Here is a 24,214-nt window from a genome sequence, read left to right on the forward strand (position 1 = left end):
TCATATAGAAAATTGGGGAATACACAAACCTGAAACTATCACAACATTGTCAATCGGCTATATCCCAATATAAAATAAAAAGTTTTTTAAAAAGTCACTCAAACTACCACAAGGGTACAACTCTGTCTAAGTCTACCTGTGTGTCTATCCACACACACTGTACTCATTTCCTTCTAATAAACACTTTACTTGTTTCACTAAAAAAAAGTTTAAAAAAAGGAGAAAAATGGATATCCTTCACTATTACCATTCAGAAATAACCTTGGTTATGTTTTCAATACATTCTTGATGTTCTTCTTTGTTGATGTGTGTGTTTGATTTTGGAACCATGTTGCATCCTCCCTTTTACATCCTTTTAATTTTAATTTAGAGTAATCTACTCCTGACATTGGGGGGAGTCCCTGACATGGGAGGCTGGCAAGGGCTCTGTTCTCCCGTAAATACTCTCCATAGTACAAATCTCCATAGTACAAAAAGATGCTCTGGTCTATGAACTTGACCCAAGGTGGCCCTTCCGTTTCTGGTGTGCAGTTTAAGTGTGCAGCATGCACCATCACCCATAAATTGAGAATAAAACTCCTCATCATTGTACTCAAAGCCATGTGCTGCTAGAACACAGAAACTCAGCCATGACTGCAAGGACAATTTGCAAAGCTGACCCACATGTAACAAATGAATCTGTGGGTTTTAGTATGATATTTGGACAAGACTATGTCACTTGAAACATATTGTTTGTCTGAGGATTATGTAGATGGTACAATAAATGGATTGGGAAATGTTTAAAGAGATTATCCCCCCCACACACACAGAGAACAGTGGAGAAAATAAGAATCCCTTTAGAATGCACATTCAATATATTTATCTTTGATTCTGTGGGGTTTATCTTGTAAAGATGCTTTGTGAACTGTAAAGTGCTGTGCAAAATAATATTAGCACTCAGTGTGGTATCGTTTGTATGAAACAAATGGATATGTGTGTCCATATGGATCGCACAGAAAACCTGCTTTTAGAGTTTATAAATTATTATAATAATTCATAAAGTATTATAAATTTACATTTATAATATGTAATCTAAAGCAGACAAACTTGAAGAGCTGCTTTTTTCTGCTATAAAGTTTACACGATTTTGTTTCTTTCTGTGGCTACAGATTTTGATGCTCCTACTTGGATTACCTCTCTGTTAAAATATTTCCTGTGAGAGGTATTAAGATTACTTTGCATTGATTTTTAAATACTTTTTTGTATTGATTTTGTTCACAGAAGAAGTATTGTGACACATATGCACAACTATTGACTAGGTTGACTAACCAAGGGCACTAACCCTAGTCTTTGTGTTCTAAGAAACTGTAAACAAGTTGTTCAAGCTTCAAAAGATGGTCCCTTTCCAGGTCTCTCATCTTTTTGTTTGTTTGTTTGTTTTAAGCTTTTCTTTTAAAAAAATTTTTATTGGAGTATAGTTGATTCACAGTATTGTATTAGTTTCAGAAACACAGCAAAGTGAATTGGTTATACATATATCCACTCTTTTTTCATTCTTTTTCTATGCAGGTCCCTCATGTTATGCAGGTGGTGAAACTCCCTGGAAGGCAGATGGGCCTGTATCTGTGAGTGTTGGCCTCTGTCAGTAAGAGCAGGGGCTCTCATTAAGGGAGGGTCTCTCAGTAAGAGCATCCTGGAGAGACTGCCCTTACCTTCAGCTAAGTCTCGGTCTAAATTGGCTTGGGAGAGAGTTTAGCTTCCTTTATTCAGAAGCTTATGCCTCACAGCTCAATGGCATGTGCAGCCAGTTGCCTACAGCTCTCTGATCGGTAATGGTGAGATTTTAATCAGTATTTTGGACTCCATCTAGAAATGCATTCCAAGTCCATTTGTCTGCAGGAGCCCAGCCTTGTTTAGGACCTGTTTTAATCCATTTGCATAAAGGAAGGAACATCAACCACTTGACCTCTGCTCTTCTCAGGAGTTTCAGCACCCACATGCAAGACTTCCTTCTTAATATTTAGCTAGTCCTCTTCCTGACTTGGTGTCAGGGAAGTTGGTGCTCCTTTGTCTGCAGGGACATGAGTCAAGGGCAATGACCTTGGCCTGTCCATATTCTGGCATCCCAGGATACTGTGCTTCTGAGGTGGGGTGGCGTGGACACACCCCCAGTCATGCTAGCTGGAGAATCCTTTGACTCTTTCCTCTCTCCCATCCCACACCTAGTGAGTCAATGGACCTGCCACTGTTCCTCATTATCAGCTCTTGATCCACATGCCTTTCCCCTGCTCTAATTCCAGCCTTTACCCCCACTCCTTCCCCTGTTCTCCCTGCCCCCAATCACATCTGGACTCCAAACTGAAGCCAAGGCAGTGGTCCCCAAATATACAAAATAGGGAATGTCTTAGTCAAGCTTCTCCAGAGGGACAAGACCAATAGGATATATATTGAGAAAGAGACTTCTTATGAGAAATTGTCTCATATGATTGTGGAAACTGAAAAGTCCCAAATATACCATCTGCAAGTTGGAGATCCTTGGGTACTTGTGGTGCAAATCCCAGTCTGAATCTAAAGGCCTGAGAACCAGGAAAACCAATGGTGTAAATCCTAATCTGAGGACAAGAGAAGGCTTGCATTCCATCTCAAGCTGTCAGAGAGTGAATTTTCCCTAACCCAGGCTTTGTTCTATCCAGGCCTCCACTGGATATTGAATAAGGCCCACCCACACTGGGGAGGGCAGTCTGCCTTACTCAGTCGACAGATTCAAATGTTAACCTCATCTAGAAACACAGACACACCCAGAATAATATTTAATCAGATATCTCAGCCCCTCATGACCCAGTCAGGCTGACACGTAAAATTAACCATTACAGAGTTTTATTCCCTGTAGTTTCAGAGAGGCAGAATCTTGTAAGAAAAGCTTCCTACATGGCACAGAAGCCACAGTTCCTTCAAATATGCACCCATTTGCTTTTAGAGCCCAAGGCCCTGAGCAACCAGATGTTAAAAATGCAGATCCTGGCTTCTCCCTGCCCGAGACCTGCCACATCTCTGGGCAAGGTATGGGAGTCTGCATGACCACATGCAGACTACATGCTATGTATTCTATGTACCGCATGCTGCATGTTATGTAAACAGTATAAAGTCCAAACTCCTTCATAAGGATGGTGTCCTCTTGAGTGTCTGACCTCTGCCCACCTGTCTAGCACTGGGTCATGGTGTTCCCTCTTTCCTGCCAGTGTCCCTCACCAGGCTCTGGCCAGGAGGACTCCCATTGTGCACCTCCTCCCAGTACCCCTGTTTCATGTCTTTGTGGGGGTCCTGACACTCCCCCCACCTGTATGTTCTTCCTCTTTCTCTTCACTTGGCTGATACTTGCTCATATTTTCAAATCCAACTCAAGAATCCTCTGCATCTGATACCTCTGTGCTAGGATAAAGAAATATTTTATTCATTCAACAAATAGTTACAAAGGCCTTTCCACAGTCAGGCACTATTCTGGGATCTAGTAGTGGACACAACAGACAAAAGAACATACCTGCACCTAACACATATTCTCCAGAGGAAGACCAATAAGAAAATTTTTTAAAACATGTAAAATATATGATATGTCAGATAAAGGTGACATGAAGAAAAATAAAGTAGGATGAGGTATGGGGAGAGCATCAATTTGGGGAGTAATCAAGTCAGGTCTCACTGATGATGTGGCAAATGAGCAGAAACCTGAAGGAGCATGGTTGTCCCAGAAAAAGCAACAATATCCACAGAGATGCAGTGAGTGAGTGTGGTTGCATGATTGAGGCAGGGCAAGGATGTCCATGTGGTTGCAGTGAAAGGAGTGAGAAAGAGAAGAGGATGACGTGAGCTCAGAAAGGTCATGAGAAGCCAGAACATGTAACCTTCCTTTTGGCTGTTGTAAGGCTCTGACTTGTCCTGTGTGGTTAATCATCAAAAGGTTTGGAGCAGTGGGGAGACATGATTTGACTGACTTTTAACAGACCTTAGATGGTAAAGCAGACACAAGGGTCGAGGTCACTGTAATGGTTCAAGTGAGAAGTATTCCTGACTCGGTAGGATGGGATGGTGAGAAATAGCAAGATTCAGGATTAGATGTTGGAATTGATTTGGAACATTAGGGACATATTTGAGACACAGATAGATGTAAACTTTTTTTTATTCTGGTAAAATATAAATAACATAGAATTTACCATTTTTAAGTGTAAAGTTCAGTGATGTTAAATACATTCACATTATTGTGCAGCCATCACCACCACCTGTCTTGAGAACTTTTTTATCTTCCCAAATGAAAACTCTGTACTCATTAAACACTAGCTCCCTAGTACCCCCTTCTTGCAGCCCCTGGCAAACAGCATTCTACTTTCTATCTCTGTGAATTTTACTACTCTAGGTACCTCCTATAATTGGAATCATATACCATATTTGTCCATTTGTGTCTGGCTTATTTCACTTAGCTTAATGTCTTCAAGGTTCATCCGTGTGGTTGCATGTGTCAGAATTTTTTTCTTTTTAAAGCTAATTGATTGACGCTTTAACCTCTGAGCCACCAGGGAAGCCCCAATATATCATTGCAGGTATATATCACATTTTGTTTATCCATTTACCTATCAATGGACACTTGGGTTGTTTCTGCCTTTTGGCTAGTGTTAATAATGCTGTGAACGTGGGTGTACAAGTACCTATTCAAGTTTCTGTTTTCAATTATTTTGAAATTGAAATTCCAAAATGGAATAGCTGGATCACATGGTAATTCTGTGTTTAATTTTTTTGAGGAACCACCACACCATTTTCCATAGCAGTTGCACCGTTTTATGTTCCCACTAGCAATACAGTTGCAATTTTTCCACATCCTCATCACTTATTTTTTTGTTTTTTGATGATGATCATCCTAATGGGCATGAAGTGGTATTTCATTGCAGTTTTGATTTGTACTTTCCAAATAATTAGTAATGTTCAGCTTCCTTTCATGTGTTTATTAATAGACTCCAAAGTTTGACCTAAGCAACTGAAAGAAGGGGGTTGCCAGATGAGTAAGATGAGCAAGATGGGTAATAATGTACAAAGAGCAGGTTTTGAAGGAAAAATCTCCAGAATTAAATCTGAGGTACATATTAGATAATAGGGATATTGATAAGCAACAGGACATGAATCTGACATTGAGGTGACAGGTCCAGCCTAAACATATAAATTTGACAGTCACTAACCAAAAGAGCGTAAATAAAATCATGAGATTGAATGAGATCTCAAGAAAATGTTTGTAGAGAAGAGAAAGTCTGAGGCCTAAGCTCTAGGGCCCTTTTATTTGAAGGGTGGGAGACGAGGAAGAACTTGCCAATCAGATGAGAAGCACCATGCTGAGCATGTTGTAAATGCTGTAAAAATACTTAATGAAAGAATATCACCAGTTTTCTTCTAAACAAGCTTATTGTTCTGTTTCTTTTAATTTGGGGATCCAAAAGGATTTGGGTTTCAATCCTAACATCTGCATTTTTAAGCATTATTTTATTTTATTATTTATTTTTAGCATTGTCTTGGCAATAATAATGGGCTTCCCCAGTGGCTCAGACAGTAAAGAATCTGCCTGCAGTGTAGGAGACCTGGGTTTGATCCCTGGGTTGGGAAGATCCTCTGGAGAGGGGAATGACAATCCACTCCAGTAGTCTTGCCTAGAGAATTTCAAGGACAGAGGCACTTGGCAGGCTACAGTTTATGGGGTTGCAAAGAGTCAGACATGACTGAGCGAGTACACTTCGCAATAATAGTAAAAATAATGACAGAATTTCTTGATGTTTACTTTGTGCTAGGAATGCGGCTAAGGGTATTAGGTTCGGTGTGTCATTTTAATCTCCAAATAAATCTATGAAATAGGCATTTCTCTCCCCTGTGCTAGATGAAGTGACAGAGAATCAGAGAAGTTCAATAATGCCCTCAAGGTCACAGAGTTAGAGAGAGGTAGAGCTACAGGCCCAGCAGAATCCAAAGCCTCCTTTTAAGCACCATGCTTTATAACCGCTAGATGTTAAATTAACCCCATCCAATGTCAGTTTCCTCATCTGAAAAATAAGAAGTATGAGAATGTCTACTTTGTAAAACTGTTAAATTTATTGACAAATAATGTATCTATTAACTGACCCAGAGAAGGTTATATTCTGGGAGCACTAGATAAGTATTATTTCCTGTTTTCCTTTTCCATTTCACTTCTGACTCCTGCTGCCAGACTCAATGGAAACTCTCCTTAGGATCTGATGCTCAGAATTCATTAATTATAGCTTTATTAAACCTACAGCGCGTGCGGGCTCAGTCACTCAGTTATGTCAAGACTCTTTGTGACCCCATGAACTGTAACCCACCAGGCTCCTCTGTCCATGGAATTTTCAACCTTTAAGACCTTAACAGGTCCACTGCAGACATTGTCTCTGAAATCAAACCATTAGCAGTGGATTTCTAAAATCCTTGGGAAGACTTTGCAACTTGCTCAATATTGCTCTTGACTGCTGAATTATTCATGTCCCTTGATGGCTTCTGAAGTTGACTTCCTCCTGAGAAGGATTCACAAATGAAACTTGGGCCAGCCACTTGAAGTTTCAGTTGAGTAAGAAGGTGGTGAGTGAAAGAAAGCGAGTAGGTGGCAGAGAAAGTGTTGTCAAGTGGCCTGTGAGGCACCAGGAGCAGAAGGGTGGGTATATTCAAAATCTACTCAACACTTTCAGATGTTGACAGTGGGGTGGGGTGGGAGGGTGGACCAGATTATGTTTCCGAAAACAAGGGATGTTTCTTTTTGAGGACATAGTATGAAAAAAAAGAAGAGAAAAAAAACACTTAATAAGTACCGATTTTGTGCCAACTCATATTTAGATGTAATACTACTTGATCCTCAAAAAAAAAAAACAAAACTGGGTCCGGGTTGTCTCTGTCTTTCAGGTAAGAAACTGAGGGGTCAAGAAGTGAAATAACATAAGCAATTTTAAAAAGAGTTGAGAAATATGTCTACCAAATAGAATTAGTTTGCGAACGACAGAAAATCCAGTGCAATCTGTGTGGAATCACTGCAGGGCTGGCATGGCTTTCCACTGTGTAGAGACCCTGGCTCCTCTTATTGTCTTGCCATCCTTAGCCGGTGGTGTCCCCTTCAGCATCCAAAATGTCCGCTTGATAATAGGAGGTTCACCCCAGAAGAAATAATGACACCTCTGCTTATATTCAACTGGGCAAAGCTTGGTCCCTTAGCTGCTCTGAGTTAGAAGGGAGGCTAAGAAATGTGGCAGTGTGCCCAAAGGAAAGGTAAGGGTTCTATTTCTAAGGACGAAGGAGAAAAACAGACACAGGATCCACCAGTAATCTCTGCTCCTAGGTAGTTAAATCTAGGTCTGTTTCACTCCAGAGGACCCCTACTCCACCAGTTCTACTCTACTGCCTTCCTTAAGAGAAGTGCCATTGCCACAGGGATCTCCATCAGGCTCAAAGTGTCCTGTGGGCAACCCTAATAGGAATAGCCAGGTCCCACAGGTTCTTGTTGTGAGCCAGGCACTATGCAATGTGCAGGGTAGAACTGCCTCATTTAATCCTTCAGTAACCTCATTAAGGGGTTTCCCAGGTGGTGCACTGGTAATGAACCGGCCTGCCAATGCAGGAGATGCAGGAGACACGGGTTTGATCCATGGGTCGGGAAGATCCCCTAGAGCAGGACATAGCAGCCCACTCCAGTATTCTTGCCTGGGAAAGTCCATGAACAGAGGAGCTTGGCGGGCTACAGTCCATGGTGTCACAAAAAGTCAGACATGACTGAGTGGCTGAATGGCTGACTGACTGACTGAAACTCATAAAGCAGGAACTTCATTCTCCCCATTGTACAAATGAGGAAACGGAAGCCAGCGAGATTATATAGCATACCCAAGCTCACACAGAGAGCAGACAGCTTCTGGATCCATACATTGTATGGCATCCACACAATGGCAAATAGGACTACATTCAGGCAGCATAGACTCCACAGCCTAGTCTTTTACTTGTTGTGCTTGTCTGTTTCATGTGTGTTGCCATTCAGGGCATCTGCTTCTGCAAGTCTCTCTTTGGATTCCCATTCCTCAGTGTAGTCACAATGCCAAATTTCATGGAATAACCTTTTCAAGGATGCTTTGTTCTTCACATGAGAAAACCCCATTTATGTTAAGATTTGACCTGGCACAGCTTGACTCCATTGAAGAGAAAAATCAGTCTTTTTTTTAAAATCAGTTGGCGTGTTAGGTGTGCAGAAAAGTTAACATAGCGCATCTGAGACTGCTCCTTAGCTGGCCTGTTTGCAAAGTTGTTCTTGGCTGCCATCTGGGAACTTGGATTTCCAGAGGGTTTCCACCACTGACATCAATAAGAATATCTCAGCAGGCCTTAACTTCTGCAAACAATATAAAGTATGTGAGCACTTACTTTCCTTCTGGGAGTCTGGAATTTTGGTGATGCCCAGGAGATGTTGTCTACCTGACTGTGCTGTGCTTGGTCGCTCAGCTGTGTCCAGCTCTGTGACCCCATGGATTGTAGCCCGCCAGTCTCCTCTGTCCATGGGGGTTCTTCAGGCAAAAATACTGGAGTGGGTTGTCATGCCCTCTTCCAGGGGATCTCCCTAACCCAGGGATCGAACCCATGTCTCCTGCATTGCAGGCAGATTCTTCACCATCTGAGCCACCAGGGAAGTCCAAGAATACTGGAGTGGGTAGCCTATCCCTTCTCCAGTGGATCTTCCCCACCCAGGAATCAAACTGGGGTCTCCTGCATTGAAGGTGGATTCTTTACCGGTTGAGCTACCAGAGAAGCCTGTCTACCTGACTCGCCCTGAATAAAAACCTTGCTAAGTCTTCAGTAAGCTTCTTGGCAGGCGGTATTTCACATGTGTTGTCACAACTCCTTGCCAGGGAAATCCTGTGTGACTCCATTTGGGGGGGGATTCTTACAAGCTTTCATCTTGTTTTTCTCCAGACTCCCCACCACCCCCACCACTGCCAAGCTTGTTTTCTACTTGCTGATTTTGCTTTGTATCCTTTCTCTATAATTAATCATAGCCATAAGTATGACTATATGCTGAGTCCTGTGAGTTCTCCCACAGTGATCATAGCTGTTGTAACAAATAAATGTCAAGACTCTAGAGGCTCAACACAGTAGTTTATTTCTTGTTAGTGCAGAAATCAAGACCAGTGCTCCTGGTGAGCCAGTGGCCTTCTGCTCAGTCACCGAGGACCCAGGCACTTTCCATCTTGCACTCCACATTAAGTTGGCAGATAGAAAAAGAGACTGTGGAAAGGACATGCCTTCTGCTTAACCCTCCTCTTAACCTTAACCCCAACATTGGACCTGAGATGACATCCATCCACCTCAGGCCACATTCCACTTGTAATCACTAGTCATGTGGTCCCATATAGATGCACGGGGACTAGGAAATGGATCTTGGCTTGGTGGCTGTTTCTCTGCATCAACTCTGTGGAAAGCAAGCATGAATCTTTGATGACCAGCAACAGTACCATAATAGATACTTATTATGAACCTACCCCATGCTCAACTTCATACCAAATGCTCTGAGACAACATGAAGAACTCAATTGTTCATGCCTATACAGAGCTTGACATGTTAACGGGAACTGGTCAACCCCAAGGATAAGGAGGCAAAGTTCCCTTTTTCTGGGAAGTCTTTGACTACACCATTCCTCTGTGCTTCCCTAGTGACTGGTGCTGATCACTTTCATAGCACTTAGTGCACTAAAACCAACCATAATCTTATCTGACTCTCCCACTGAATTATATTTTTGAGATCACAGCTTCAGTTGCCTTGTTCATCAACACGTATTTCGAGTACTCAGCACAGAACATGGCACATCTGAGATATTGGGTAAATGCGTGAATGAATGAAAGCTTAAGTAGAATAGTGAGATGCAGTGCAGTACGGTACTGTGATCACGAGTTAGTCAAATCTTCTTATCCCTTGTGACGTTGCAAAAGTTGCTTAATTTCTCTGAACCTCAGTGGTTCATTCTTAGAATGGGGACAAAGATACAAACTTTTCAGGGTTGCCATGAGGGTTTTCTGAGATCCTAAATGTGTATCCAGCACCTAGCCCTGTCTCTGTCTTGTTTCTGAAGTTACAGAGAACAGTTTTTCACCAGGGAGTATGATGTTAGCTGTGGGTTTTTCACAGATGGCCTTTATTGGGTTGAGGGAGTTGCCTTCTCTTTCTTGTTTGGTCAGTGTTTTTGTCAAGAGGAGGTATTGGATTTTGTCAAATGGTTTTCTTCTGTCTGTTGAGACAATCTTATGGGTTTTACCCTTTATGCTATTCACATGGTATCTCACATTAACTGATTTTGAGAAGTTAAATCAATTTTGCACTTCTGGGATAAATCCCACTTGGTCATGGTATATAATCCTTTTTATACATTGCTGAATTCTGTTTTCTAGTGTTTTGTTGTATTTTGTTTTGGTTTGGTTTTCAGGGGTGCTTTCTGTGTCCCAAAGTGTTTCAGACCCTTTGCTTGATTCCCGTGGCACTTCCCAGAGGCACCTAGGGAACTCCTTATTGGTTTATCCAGGGGGCAATTTCTAATAAATCACTTCCAGTCAAATCCTGTTCTCAGGTGAAGCTCGTGGGGATCAGCTTGAGTGACTGCCAGGGTCAAGGCCCTCTCTGGTCACTGTGGCCCTTCACACACACCCACACCCACATCCCTCGGGCTAACCCAGCTCTGTGACTTTTCCCGCAGGTGATCTACGCCCTGAACACCCGCCAGGACGAGACCGAGGCGGGCATGGAGGCGCTGCGCGAGGCCCACCAGGAGGAACTGCAGCAGGCGGTGGCGGAGACCGAGGCCAGGCTCCTGCAGGCGCAGGGCCGCGCGGGCGAGGAGGAGGCCCTGCGGCAGCGCATCCAGGCCCTGGAGAGCGCCCTGGAGCTGCAGAAGCGGCTGACACAGGAGGCGCTGGCCCAGTCGGCCTCGTGCAGGCTGGAGACCCAGGAGAGGGAGCTGAGGGTGGAGGCCGAGCACGCCGAACGAGTGCTCACCCTCTCCAAGGAGATGCTGGAGCTCAAGGCCAGCTATGAGAAGAGGCTCCGGCACCTGAGTGGCCACGAGGCGCCCCGGTGGGGCCGGCTCGACCAGGAGGGTCCCGAGCCCAAGGCCGAGCCGGGGTGCGGCCCCGAGATGCGGGAGGTCCTGCTGGAAGTGGAGCGGCTGCGAGCGGAGAACCAGCAGCTGAGCAAGGACTATGCACGGAAGGCCGAGGAGCTGCAGGCCACCTACGAGCGGGAGAACGAGGCGGTCCGGCAGGCGATGCAGCAGTCTGTGAGCGAGGCCCTGTGGCAGTGGCAGGAGAAGGAGACCGACCTCCGGAAGAACTTCCAGGCCCAGGAGGCAGCCCTCCAGGCCCAGGTCCGGAAGCTGGAAGGGGATCTGGAGCACAGAGGCCGCAAGATTAGTGACCTGAAAAAGTACGCCCAAAAGCTGAAGGACCGCATTCAGGTAAAGCAGGGGCTCTTCCTACCTCCCAAGTGTGAGTAACCATGGCCGGTAGTATGAACACCTACCACGCATCAGGCGCTGTGACTTCTGCCAAAGGGAGCATCATTACCTTCATTGAGTTCAACCACGTTCATTAAGGAAATATTTATTGAACACCTACTATGTGCCAGGCCAGGGCTGTGTTCAGGAGACACATGGTAAGCTGGACTTGATCCCTGTCCTTTGAGAGCTGAGAGACTTACAATTTACAGATAAGAAGATAAAACTGAAATTGAGAAGCTTAAGGAGGGGCTAGCTAGGCACACAGCTGAAAAGTGTTTGAACTCAGTTCAGCCTAGTTCTAAAGCGCCTGCTCACTCCCTAACAACTTGCCTGTCCTAACGTCCTTGAGGCTTTATATTTGTGGAAAACTAGACCAGTGACAAGTTAGTTATGTGAGGCCCACAGTCTCACAGAGCCCCGTCTCTAAAAGTAACACCAGCTAGTATCTTTCATACTTCCTGAGCATTGTTTTCTGTCCCAGTTTATCTCATTTACTCCTCACTACAGAAAGGTTGAGGTTTCCCAGGTGGCACTAGTGGTAAAGAACCCACCTGCTAATGTAGCAGATATAAGAGACAGGAGTTCAATCCCTGGGTCCAGAAGATCCCCTGGAGGAGAGCATGGCAACCCGCCCCAGTATTCTTGCCTAGAGAATCCCAAAGACAGAAGAGTCTGGCGGGCTACAATCTACAGCGTCACAAAGAGTCGGACATGACTGAAGCAACTTAGCACAACACAGAAAGATTAAATAATTTGCCAAAGGTCACATAGCCAATCAGAGGATGAATCAGGATTTGATGAACACTGAGCGATTGAATTCCAGAGATTAATGGCACATGCTGTGCGTTTACCCACTTTTCAGAGCTGATGTACATAGGCTGTGTCTGCACAGAACCGAGAAATGACACCCTGTCTCTCTGTTTAGGACCTGGATGTGCAGCTCAAGGAAGCTCGGCAGGAGAATTCAGAGTTGAAAAGCACGGCAAAAACACTTGGGGAGAAGCTGGCCATTGCCAAAGATAAGCTGATGTTGCAGGAGTGTCATGTGACACAGAAAACCGGTGAGATGCCCCAGTTGATTTCCTTACAGAGCAAAGGTTGGCCACCAGGTTGGCTTGGCGCTGCTTGCAGCTTTGAGACTGTTAAGGGAGCAGAATGGAGGGCAGGGCTCTTTGATCTGACCTGCCTGGTGGTGAGTCCCATCATGCAAGACACAAGCAAGCCAATACCCAGAGCTGCCACAGGTCAGGCATGATGCAGAAGGCATGATGCAGAAGGATCTCTGGCTCCCAGATAGTTCTCCATCCAGTCTACCATAGTGCCTGAACTTCTCAGTTCTGGCTTTTCCCTAGACTTAGACAACACTTTATACTCTAACATCTTTCACACAGTGATGTTATTGGATGTTCCCAATAATTCTCTGAGTTAGGTATTGTCAGTATCCCATGTCACAGATGAAGAAATGAACCAGAGAAAAGTTATGTGGCTAGCTTAAGGCCATCCAGCTGGCTGGTGATAGAGTAAGATACATAGGTTATCTGACTCCAAAGTGCTTTCTTTGAGATAAGGTTAGATAACATCACTGACTCAATGGACATGAACTTGAGCAAACTCAGGGAGATAGTGGAGGACAGGGAAGCCTGGTGTGCTGCAGTCCGTGGAGTCACAAAGAGTTGAACATGGCTTAGCGACTGAACAACAACAAAAAAGTGCTTTCCACTGAGCTCCCTCATCAGAAAGTTCTTGAATATGTATAGTGTGATCAGCTTGACACTAGGATGTATAACAAGGGCACAAAACATAGGCTCTGGCTCCAGGGAGATTATGGGATTGTTACTTTACAGCCCACAGCATGCTTTCATATCATGAGTGCATCCCAGGCAGCAGAGGAACAAGGTGTCTGGGAAAGAAGAAATCACTTTGGGCTGAAAAGTGTGAGTTGGAACCAGAAGGTATGGTGGTCTCAGAAGTAAGGCATGAGTACTTTGGGGAATATGGGAAGAAACTGAGCAATCTAGTTGTATTTAATTTTTGTCTTATACTTGAAATCTCTTTAAATTTAAATCCTTTGAATGTACATATGTCCAGGAACATCCTCAATTTTTTAACCTATGTAAAAGATGACTAGTTTAAGAAGGGAGAGCAGGGCAACTATGTGAACTCAAGATGCTACTTGGGCAAAGATGACAATCACCATCTTGATCATACTTGAGGCCAGAAGGCCATGGAGCAGGGATTACATAGGGGAGTTGAATAGAGAATGGTAACCTGCAGAGGCCTCAGGCACAAGGCCCAGGCCAAGGGCATTCCCAATGATGTTGGAACTTGTGCTTGCAGATGACATGAAGACAGAGAGAGTTTCAGAGAATGAAGTCCTAGGGAAAGAGAATGATTTGGAAACCTGCAGTCTCCATCCTCAGCAGGACCAGAACTTTGCCAAGGAGTGTCCCTGCACAAAAGGAGGCACAGATACACAGGTAGTGTCTGACCCAGCCCTGGGGATGGAGCAGTCATGGGGGGCTCTGCTGGAACAAGCTTCAGAGGGAGGCCAGCCCCGAACCATGATAGGTCTACTTGGAAGCAACAGGTCCCATAGTGTCAGGGGTGAATGTGTAGGTGTGAAGTTCTAGCCAGTGTCCTGCCAGCTGCATGTCATTTGAAACTAGGAGACTGAGAATGTAGCGGCATTCTTCCAACTCCTTATCACCAGCTCCTGGGAAACTGGAAACTTGCTTAAGATTCCTGCTATATGTTCCCAGTCAAAACAAAGCATTTTTTTGGTTTTTGTTTTTTTTTTAGAAAGCGCTATAGTGTGGGCTGGAATACCTGATCCTATGACAATAGATGCATTACTCCAAAAAGTCCTTTTCCGATGGTGGATAAAGTGAAGTTTCTTACAAATATCAAGCATGTCATCTTATAACTTTTACTGTACCTTGTGATACATGCTTTAAAATCAGTAATCAACACTGTAGAAGTTGCACAAAAGAGATATGGTGAATTCCTGTTCTCTCCACCCTGGCAGTTTTACAAGCCCTTTTTCTTTTCATAGACCAAGAAAGAAGCATGCATTGAGACAGAATTTATGAAGCAAAAATATGAAGAAGACCTTCGCAAAATCAAACATCAGACAGAAGAGGAGAAGAAACATCTCAAAGACCAGCTAATGAAGCGCCTAGAAGACTTGGTGAAGAAGCACACGGTGGAAATCAAGTCAGTTCGCTCATCAGTGGAAGCTGAAAGGAAGAGACTGCAGAAGGTTAGACTCCATTCCAGAGATACCGTTCCTTTTGTTCTTCCTTGCCTCTACCTCCTTCCTTTCCTGTTTGTTTCTTTTTTCCTTCCTCAAACATTTATTGAGCTCCTGTTGTGTACAGATCTCAGCTAGTTCTCTGACCAAAGGAAGTTCAGTGTCTTCTGGAGGAGACAGGGCATCCCAAGACCATGAGACAGTAGGGCCTAGAGTCATTAGCATGGGGTGGAATTGTGTCATAAGAGTGTTTAACTTAGGGAAATTCAAATCCTCTATTCTGCAAAAGCAGAGAGAAATAAAATGAAGTGAACACGTGGACCTGGCAGACTGCCTGGATTCAAATCCCAGCTCTGCCACCCTCCAGCTGTGGACAGTTGGGTCCCTCATAGAAAATCTCGGTGGGCCCCATGTTCCTCATTTATAAAACAGATGTTGATATTAGCACCTAACAGAGTAGCTGCAAGGAGTACATGAAGGAATTCATGTGAAAAAACAAAGCAGATCATAGTGCCCGGGGTGTAATAGACACTAGGTGAATGCAGGTAATTGATTAATCAGTGGGTTGGCAGTGGGAGAGAAGTTTCTCAGCCTCTGAGTACTGCTCCAAATTCCCACAGAAGGAGGTGCTTTCTGCTGAGAAGGAAAGCAAAGCCTCATCCCTCGTGTTTGCTGAGGAAAGAAAATACATATGTGTTTGAATGTTTTAGGAAAAGAGTGAAGTAAATCAGCATTATTGTAAGCATAGGTGATGCTTTAATTATAAGAAGGCTTCTTTCTAATCTAAGAACTTGCATTATCAGCTCTGAGTTTTCATTGAAAGAGAATCATATATCACTGAGGAATGCAGTGTGTGGTGGTGAAAAGTAGTAGATACTCAATAAATATGTGTTGGATAAATAAACGGTCTCATGAAAGACTAGTATTGGGTCCAAGTCCTGACTCTGATTGGCTTTATGACCATGAACTGGTCATTTAACCTTTCCAAAAATAAAGATAATTACTTTGGGGGCTTGTTACGTGCATTAAATATGGTTTTGTATATAAACTTTTAGCTCAGTGCATAAACATGTACTCAAAGTTTGATAAACAGTGGTTGTAATTAGTTACCATGTGCATTAGATGACGTCATGTGTGATAATATTATTTAGTGACCACTGTACTTTATAAAGTAACTTCCCTGGTGGCTCAGACGGTAAAGCATCTGCCTACTATATGGGAGACCTGGGTTAGATCCCTGGGTTGGGAAGATCCCCTGGAGAAGGAAACAGCAACCCACTCCAGTACTCTTGCCTGGAAAATCCTATGGACGGAGGAGCCTGGTAGGCTACCGTCCACAGGGTCGCAAAGAGTCGGACATGACTGAGCGACTTCACTTTCATACTTTGTAAAGCACTTATTCTTATGAAAACATTTAATCCTCCCAACAGGGATACAAAATGAATGTTCGTATTGCCATTTCAGAGATGAGAAAACTGAGGCTCAATGATATTATATAACTGCTCACACAGACAGTGAGTGGTGTAGCCACATTAAAATCCAACAGCCTGACTCCAGAGCCCATGATTTCCCATCCCTGCACAGGGTGGGAAGCAGCTGTATTGAAAGCACTTTCCTCCCGACGAGCAGTAACTGGTTGCACAAATCCAGCCCTCATGTAGCTGAACCCTCTTTCTATCCTGAGCCACAGTCAGTGGGAGGGGCGGTTACTCTTCTGGAGCTACAGGTTGCCCTGGTAACCTGTCAGCCAAGCCTGACTCTGAGTGTAGAAATTCCATTTCAGCTCTAATCAGGGGCATGGATCCATTTGGGAAATGAATCATGTAGAAATAAATTGCATTTCCTCCTGTTTTTTTTTTTTTTTTAAATTATGATCATTTCTACAAACTGAGGACATAAATTACATAAATTAGGCCATGTAGACTAGAGGAAGGTAAAACCTTGAAGAGGCCCCAAATCAGGTATTCATAGACTAAAAATAGATACCTGTTTTCCCTGTAGAGTTAAGAGGGCACTGTTTCTTTGGGCCCTTGAGTACAAGTGTGTTATGTATCCTGAATGCTACCTTAACCTGAAAAAGATGCTACAGGAGAAGGGCTGGAGTTGACCCAAAGGGCCTATCTACCTTCCCTGTCGTGGGATTAGAGGATATGATTACTTAATCTTCAGACAGAGCAGTCATGTCCTATAATTAGCATTTGCCCACACATTCTTAGAAAACCGTGGAAAGGTTTATTGAGTCCCTACTGAGCTAGCTAGACACTGCTGCATTCTACACCTCATTTGCGTCACTTATGATTCTGGGTGTCAGGCATCACAAACCCACCCTGGGCGCTTTAGGCAAGAAAGGAATGTAGTAAAGGGCAATGAGAAGCTTTCTGGAAAACCAGGGAACCGGGCTTGGCAGCTACTCAGTAAGTGATGAGGACACGCCTGCCACCACCTCTGAGGCCAGACATGCCATGTACACAACTAACAACCACCAACAACGGGCCCTGGATGTTGCCTGCAGAACTGTGCTGTCTAATTGGCAGCCTCTTGTGGTTATTTACATTTAAGTTAATCACAACTAAATAATATTTTAAATTCAGTTCCTCAGGTGAGCTAGCCATATTTCAAGTGCTTAATTGCCATATGTGGCTAATGGCTCCTGGAATGGATAGCACAGTGCTGAAGGACTTCTACACATAAGCCTTAGAATATTTCCATCATCCCGGAAATGTCTGTCAGTCAGAGCTGCTATAGAATGGGTGGCCCTGCTGCCCCTGGGAAATGCAGTTGCCAGATCCGTTTTGTTTCAGTGACTCCAGCTTGTACATATCGATGGCTTCCAATTTGAAATCTGGGGTGAGTGTGTCTGATGGTCACATGCCCTCAGTCCTCTTTGGAAGGGGGTCTGGGAAGGTAAGTCTGACATTTTCTGGTTCTGTGGCGGGAGGATGGTTCTGATGTATCAGATGGAGAATTTCATAAACATTCCGAGAAGGATCAGATGCTGTGCAGCTAAAAGGAATGACAGCTCTCCAGTCCATGATTTATTTCTTACCTCAGCCCTGTAGGCAGGGGTGGCTTTCCCCTTTCACAGATGAAGAACCTGAGAAATAAAGTCACTTGAATATCACATGAATTGGATGTGAATCATGGCTGCATAACCTTTGCTCTCTGTCTATGTAGTAAGGAAGAGTAAACATTGCCCTGGGTCTTGGAGTGCAGCCTTTAGGTCTTCACCCTGCCAGCATCCCTTTATGGTTTATTTATCATTCATTGAATGCATACTTGGTGTTTTGAGCAATGCAGGGTTATAGGAATCATCCATGCCTTCAAAGAGCTCACTGTCTAGTAGGAGAAACAAGACATGCACTCAAACATCAGTCAAGTCAGTGTGTAAGAAGTGCTGTGCCTGGGGAAAGAGCCTCATTGTCAAATCTTAAATAAGTTAACCCAAAACATTCTAGGCCTCTGCTTTCTAATTTCAATAATAAATATGAATGTGAATGATTTTCTCAAATTTTTTTCAACTTTTTATTTCTACCAACTCCCAAAATACTCTTTGTTATTTAAAAATAGGTTACTTAATTTCCAAATATTTAGAACCATACCAGATATCTCCTTCTACATGAATCAGCCATAGGTATACATATATCTCCTCCCTTTTGAAACTCCCTCCCATCTCCTTCCCCCTCCTACACCTCTAGGTTGACACAGAGCCCCTGTTTGAGTTTCCTGAGCCATGCAGCAAATTCCCATTGGCTATCTATTTTACGTATAGTAATATAAGTTTACATGTTACTCTTTCCATACGTCTCACCCTCTCCTCCCCTCTCCCCATGTCCATAAGTCTATTCTCTATTTTTGTTTCTCAATTGCTGCCCTGTAAATAAATTTTTCAGTACCATTTTTCTAGATCCATATATATGTATTAGAATACGATATTTCTCTTTCTCTTTCTGACTTAGTTCTCTGGTAGTCTAGGGTCTTGGAGTCAGTGCTCCCACTCCAAAGGCTCAGGGCTTGATCTCTGGTTGAAAACAAAGATTCCACAAGTGGTTTGTTATGGCATTAAGTGAGATTAAAACAAATATCCAAAAACGAGAAACCAAAGACAACACCAGACAAATGGCAGTTACAAAATCAGGCAAATAATAATTAAAATATTGGAATACACACACACACACACCACACACACACACACACACATATATACACACTGATGAGCAAAGTCAACACAGTCCAACAAAAATAAAGTACAATAGATTGACTCAGCAAACAAAGGAAATAAAATATTTACCAGTTAAGAGCAAACTTAACTAAAACACAAGCTGGAAAACAAAACTAAAGCAAGGTGCCAAGTGGGGAATGAAGCAATGAAAACAAAACTAACAAATATATAGAGAGGAAAGGAAAGAAAGAAAGAAAGAAAGGATATGCAAAATTAAATAGAAGTAGATGAAGAAGATTTGTATACATTAAAGATTAACTGCAAGGGGAAAAAAACAGTTGGAGAGGCAAACAAAGGAATAAATGTAGAAAAAATATAACAGGTTTAAAAAATTAAAAATTAAAATTATAAAAAAGAGAGAGGAACAAAAGGGGGGGATCTCCACAGAACTGCAAAAGCCCGAAGTAGAGGCAGAGGTTTATAACAACAATAAATAATGTGATTGAGGAAAAAAAAGCTCAAAAGCTTAATTAGATTTCATACTGCAAAAAAAAAAAAAAAAGTCGACACCTAAAACAGAGGGGGGATAAAAGGAAAAAAAGAAAAAAAAATCCAAAAGAATCTATAGAACAAGTCAAAACATAAGAATAACAAATGTTTTTCTGGAGTCACTGCTGTCAGAGTCTTTTCCCTAGCTGGGAGTCACAATCCACCTTCCCTCCCTAGGATGCCCCCCAACACTGTGCTGATCTCTGGACCTGCTGTGGGGGCAGCTCAGATTCTAATCTGGTCCTACTCCTCTGTGTTCCTGCCTCCAGTGTCCACAGCTATCAGAACTAGTGCGTTTTCTTTCGTGGGAGCTCTCAGTGACCCTTTATATATTCCATAGACACAGAGTCTGCCTGGTTGATCGTGTGGGCTTAAACTGAAGCTTGTACAGCTGGTGGGAAGGTTTTGGGCCTTCCTTAGCCACACTGCCCCTGGGTTTCAATTGTGGTTTTATTTCCACCTCTACATATGGATCGTACACTGGGGTTTGCTCCTCAGGCTGCCCCTGAGGACTTGGGTTTGCCCCTGTGAGGCAGGGGTGTGGAGCTGGGCAGCTGCTTGGGTCACAGGGGCTCTGGCATCACCAGGTACAGAGGGGAGTTGGCAGCTAGGGCAGCAGGAAATATAGTGCTCTAGAAGGGTATGGCAACCAGTATTGGTCAATACACTTCCATATTCTGCCTGGAAAACCCCCCTCGCTGACAGAGAAGCCTGGCAGGCCACAGTCTACAGGGCTGCAAAGAGTCTGGACACAACTGAAGTGACCCTGTGTGCATAGACACAAGACTTTTCTTTGCCTGTGGCAGCTCTGCCCAGTGAGAGTTGTGCGTGAAGGTGGCACAGTTGCTTGGCTTGCAGGGACACAGACTGCCTCTGCTGCAGGAGTTAGGGCCCTATCAGAGGCTTTTTTTGAGCATTTTGTAGCTGGTGATCAGAAGGCCTCCTTGGCCAGTCTATCTCCGTAGCTCCGCCCATTCAGGCGCTTAGAGGGATCCCTTGCCTGGGGTCCTTCTCTGTTGTTCCATGTGTTAGCCACATAGAGGGGCTCCTCTGGCTGCGGTCCTACTGTATAGATCAGTGCAGTGCCTCAGGCACTTGAAGGGGTCCTACTCTGTAGTTCAGTGTATCAGGTGTTTGATGGGCCAGCCTCTCTATTGTTCAGATACCAATGCTGGCTTGTGGGGAGAGAGGGGCTGTGGTGATGGCTCCACCCGCTACGCGTGACTCAGCAGTATCGCCTTGCTTCCATGGCTGCCCAGCTTTCCTCCACAGGCGTTTCGCACCACAGTCTCCTCCCTCACATCCCCTTGATCTGTCTCTCCGCAGTCAACAGCAGCCCTTGCCTTGAGATTGCTCCACAATCCCTAAACTCCAGCTCCAAGCTGCTGCACCTTCCGGGGGACCTGCGTCCCTGTCTGGGGTATGTATGGCTGTGGCAAGAACTGCCTAAGTCTCACTGCATTTAGGCTGCCACAGATCAGCTGTTTCACTCTCAGCCTTAAATGGTTCTCCTCTGACTCAGACGGTTGCCCCAGTGTGGAGATCAGACCCCACTTCAGTTCCCTCACCCACCGAGGGCAGGTCCAGTCTTACTAACACTCCTGTTTTCCCCCTATTTCCTTCGTCCTACTGAGTTTTGTGTGGTTCTGTATGTTCTTTTCTGCTGGTCAGGTACTCCTGTCTGCTCTCAGCTGTTGTTCTGCATACATTTCTGTGTCTGAAGGTGTATTCCTGATGTATACATGAAGAGAGATGTATTCCACCTCCACCTACTCCTCCACCATCTTATTCTCCTGACTTCATTTTTGAAGGCTATTTTGCTAGATATAGAATTCTAGGTTAACAGTTTTGTTCTTTGAGCACTTTAAAGATGCGGTTCAATTTTGGGGTTTTTTTTTTTTTTGGTTTGTATTTTTGTCAAATGAAAAGTTGGTAGCCACTCTTACCTATTCTCCCCAGTGCATAGTGTGTCTTTTGTTTTGTGACCACTTATAGGATTTTTTTTTCTCTATCATTGGTTTCTACAATTTGATTATAGTATGTCATGGTATGATATACTGTGTGTTTTTATGTTTGAGGTTCATTGGAATCTTGAATCTATGGGTTATAGTTTCTTCTGTATTCATATTTTTAATTGAAGTATAGTTTATTACAATATTCTCCTGTGGGTTATAGTTTTTATACAGTTTGAAAATTATAAGATCATCATCTCTTCTGCCTCCCCACTCTGAGTGACATTTCAGGCTTTGTACTGGTTTACTGTTTCAGCTGAACTTTACTATAAATACATACCAAATAGTAATTTTTCTTCTTGAAAAAAGTTAACATGTTTTCCTTTAAAATGTGAACTGAAATATCTGCTTGGTGATTTTCTGTGGTTGCATATTTGTTGTTCCCATCACAGTGGCTCCTTTATGTGTCTTTTCTTAAATTGCTAGTAATTGTGGACAGTGTAGACAAGAAAGCAGAAAAACGTGGAAGTCCTGCTTTTGCCTCTTATCAGGCACTGGATTTGCTCTGTGTGAAATGGGTGCAATAAAGCCATTTTCCATGAGTATTTTGAGAGTTAAATGAGAATAGAACTTATGAAGTACTCTGTGAATCCTGTGAGTTAATAGCTCATGGAGTCTTCTTGCTGGGGTGGGATGCAACAATTTATATGTTTGAAATCAACTGTCTCCTTTTCCCTCATGTTCTTGTCTTTGTAGCTGTTTTTCTCTTTACTTGAGTTAGGAAGAGACTGTTAATGATTCCTGTTAAAGTCCTTAAGGTCACTTTGGAATGAGCTGGACATGATCATGCTTCCTTTTAATCTGTGTTTTCCATGTGACCAAGAACTCTTTGTTTACTGACAATAAACCACATACTATTCTGCACCTAAAATGTGGCTTACTAATGTCAAAAATTACTGCAGAAATGAGTTATTTCCATCTGTGGAGGAATTTTTTTCCCTTAGGTCTGTTTGTCAAGGCAACAGCTGAAGCTGTGATTGATTACATGTACCCCAGAAAATTAAACTGTATAAAATTAGAAATAGCCACTGCTTTATGCTAAGAGTCTTTCTCTCAGGGGCTTTCACTGTTCTGTTACTGCAAACATGCTTTGGCAGAGTTAGCAAGTATCTGCACCAATAAACACATTAAATAAAATTTTTGTTCAATAAAAGATTCTGTGAATGAGGGCTAAATAATGAAGTGAAAAATCGGAAATTTTGCTGAGAGGATGGCCTTATTTCTGATGGTTGTTTAAGTTATCTCAACTTGTTTCAAACAAAAAGATAATTTATCTATTGTCTTTAGAAAATGAACTTTCTGAAACAGCAAGCCCTGCAAAAGGAGATGATGGGTTTACTGAAGACCCTGTACATGATCTAAGTGTCCACATCATGTGACCCTTACAATCTAGTCACATCCCTTTTTTTCTCTCTTATATGACTGACCCCAAGGACAATGCTAAGTGCCACCCCAGGGTCACTAGACTGGCCTGTGATTGGTCCCATAGGAAGTGTAAATATGTCATGTAGATGATCAGTAGCAGCATCTTTTTTGATGCTCAGGTTAGAAATCCAGGAGTCAGAAATTTAGAAATCCATGACTTCTGTTTCATTATTCATGCTCAACCAGCCATAATGTCCATCCATTCTGTACTTGATCCTTGAACAATGTGAGAGTAAATCCAAGTATGATTTATAGTAGGTTGTTTGTGTCTCCAGTTCCTCCACATCCTCTGACCACAGACTATATAGTGCTGTAGTATTTACTATTGAAAAATGTCCACATATAACTGGACCCACACAGGTAGGGAAGAAGCAAGCCAAGCAATCATCTTTTCCTGAGTTCAGATCTTGACTCTTCCACATACTGGCTGCATGACCCTGGGCAAGTTGTTTTAACTTCTTCAAGCTTCATTTCTTTATTTGTATAACGAGCTTTAACAATACTACCTAGCTCATACGATTTCATAAGGATCAATGAGATGATCTGTGAAAAGCACTCAGAAAATGGTGCACACTCAGCAGATGTCAGTTGCTAATATGTCCATCTACTCACAATTAGAGCATAAAGGTCTATAATCAGTTGTCACCATCCAACATGACATCTACTGCATTATAGCTGTTGACTTTGTTGCCTGTCTTTTCCACACAATTGTGAGCTCCTGGTGAGTAGGCATAGTGTCATTTTATCCCCAGCTTCCGGAACAGTGCCAAACACATGGTAGGGTGACAGAATTGAAAGAGACACGTGTACCCCAGTGTTTATCGCAGCACTGTTTACAATAGCCAGGACATGGAAGCAACCTAGATGTCCATCAGCAGATGAATGGATAAGAAAGCTGTGGTACATATACACAATGGAATATTACTCAGCCATTAAAAAGAATGCATTTGAATCAGTTCTAATGAGGTAGATGAAACTGGAGCCTATTATACAGAGCAAAGTAAGTCAGAAAGAAAAACACCAATAAAGTATATTAACACATATATATGGAATTTAGAAAGATGGTAACAATGACCCTATATGTGAGACAACAAAAGAGACACAGATGTAAAGAACAGACTGTTAGACTCTGTGGGAGAAGGCGAGGGTGGGATGATTTGAGAGAATAGCATTGAAACATGTATATTAACATACGTGAAATAGATTGCCAGTCCAGGTTCGATACATGAGGCAGGGTGCTCAGGGCTGATGCACTGGGATAACCCTGAGAGATGGGATGGGGAGGG

The 24,214-nt window shown here is 43.2% G+C and overlaps 1 protein-coding gene across 3 annotated transcripts in view; it reads left to right on the forward strand.

Moving 5' to 3' along the window:
* FAM184B (family with sequence similarity 184 member B) overlaps window positions 1-24,214 on the forward strand; it is a 118,422-nt gene that overhangs the window by 49,103 nt on the left and 45,105 nt on the right. For all 3 annotated transcript variants that reach the window (XM_043438286.1, XM_043438285.1, XM_043438284.1), the window contains exons 2-5: window positions 10,736-11,491; window positions 12,459-12,594; window positions 13,871-14,010; window positions 14,586-14,792. In XM_043438286.1, the coding sequence (XP_043294221.1) occupies window positions 10,736-11,491; window positions 12,459-12,594; window positions 13,871-14,010; window positions 14,586-14,792 (1,239 nt within the window). The remainder of the gene's footprint in view (window positions 1-10,735; window positions 11,492-12,458; window positions 12,595-13,870; window positions 14,011-14,585; window positions 14,793-24,214) is intronic.

The sequence above is a fragment of the Cervus canadensis genome, chromosome 19 (genome assembly GCF_019320065.1).
Source record: "Cervus canadensis isolate Bull #8, Minnesota chromosome 19, ASM1932006v1, whole genome shotgun sequence".
NCBI classification, from domain to species: domain Eukaryota; kingdom Metazoa; phylum Chordata; class Mammalia; order Artiodactyla; family Cervidae; genus Cervus; species Cervus canadensis.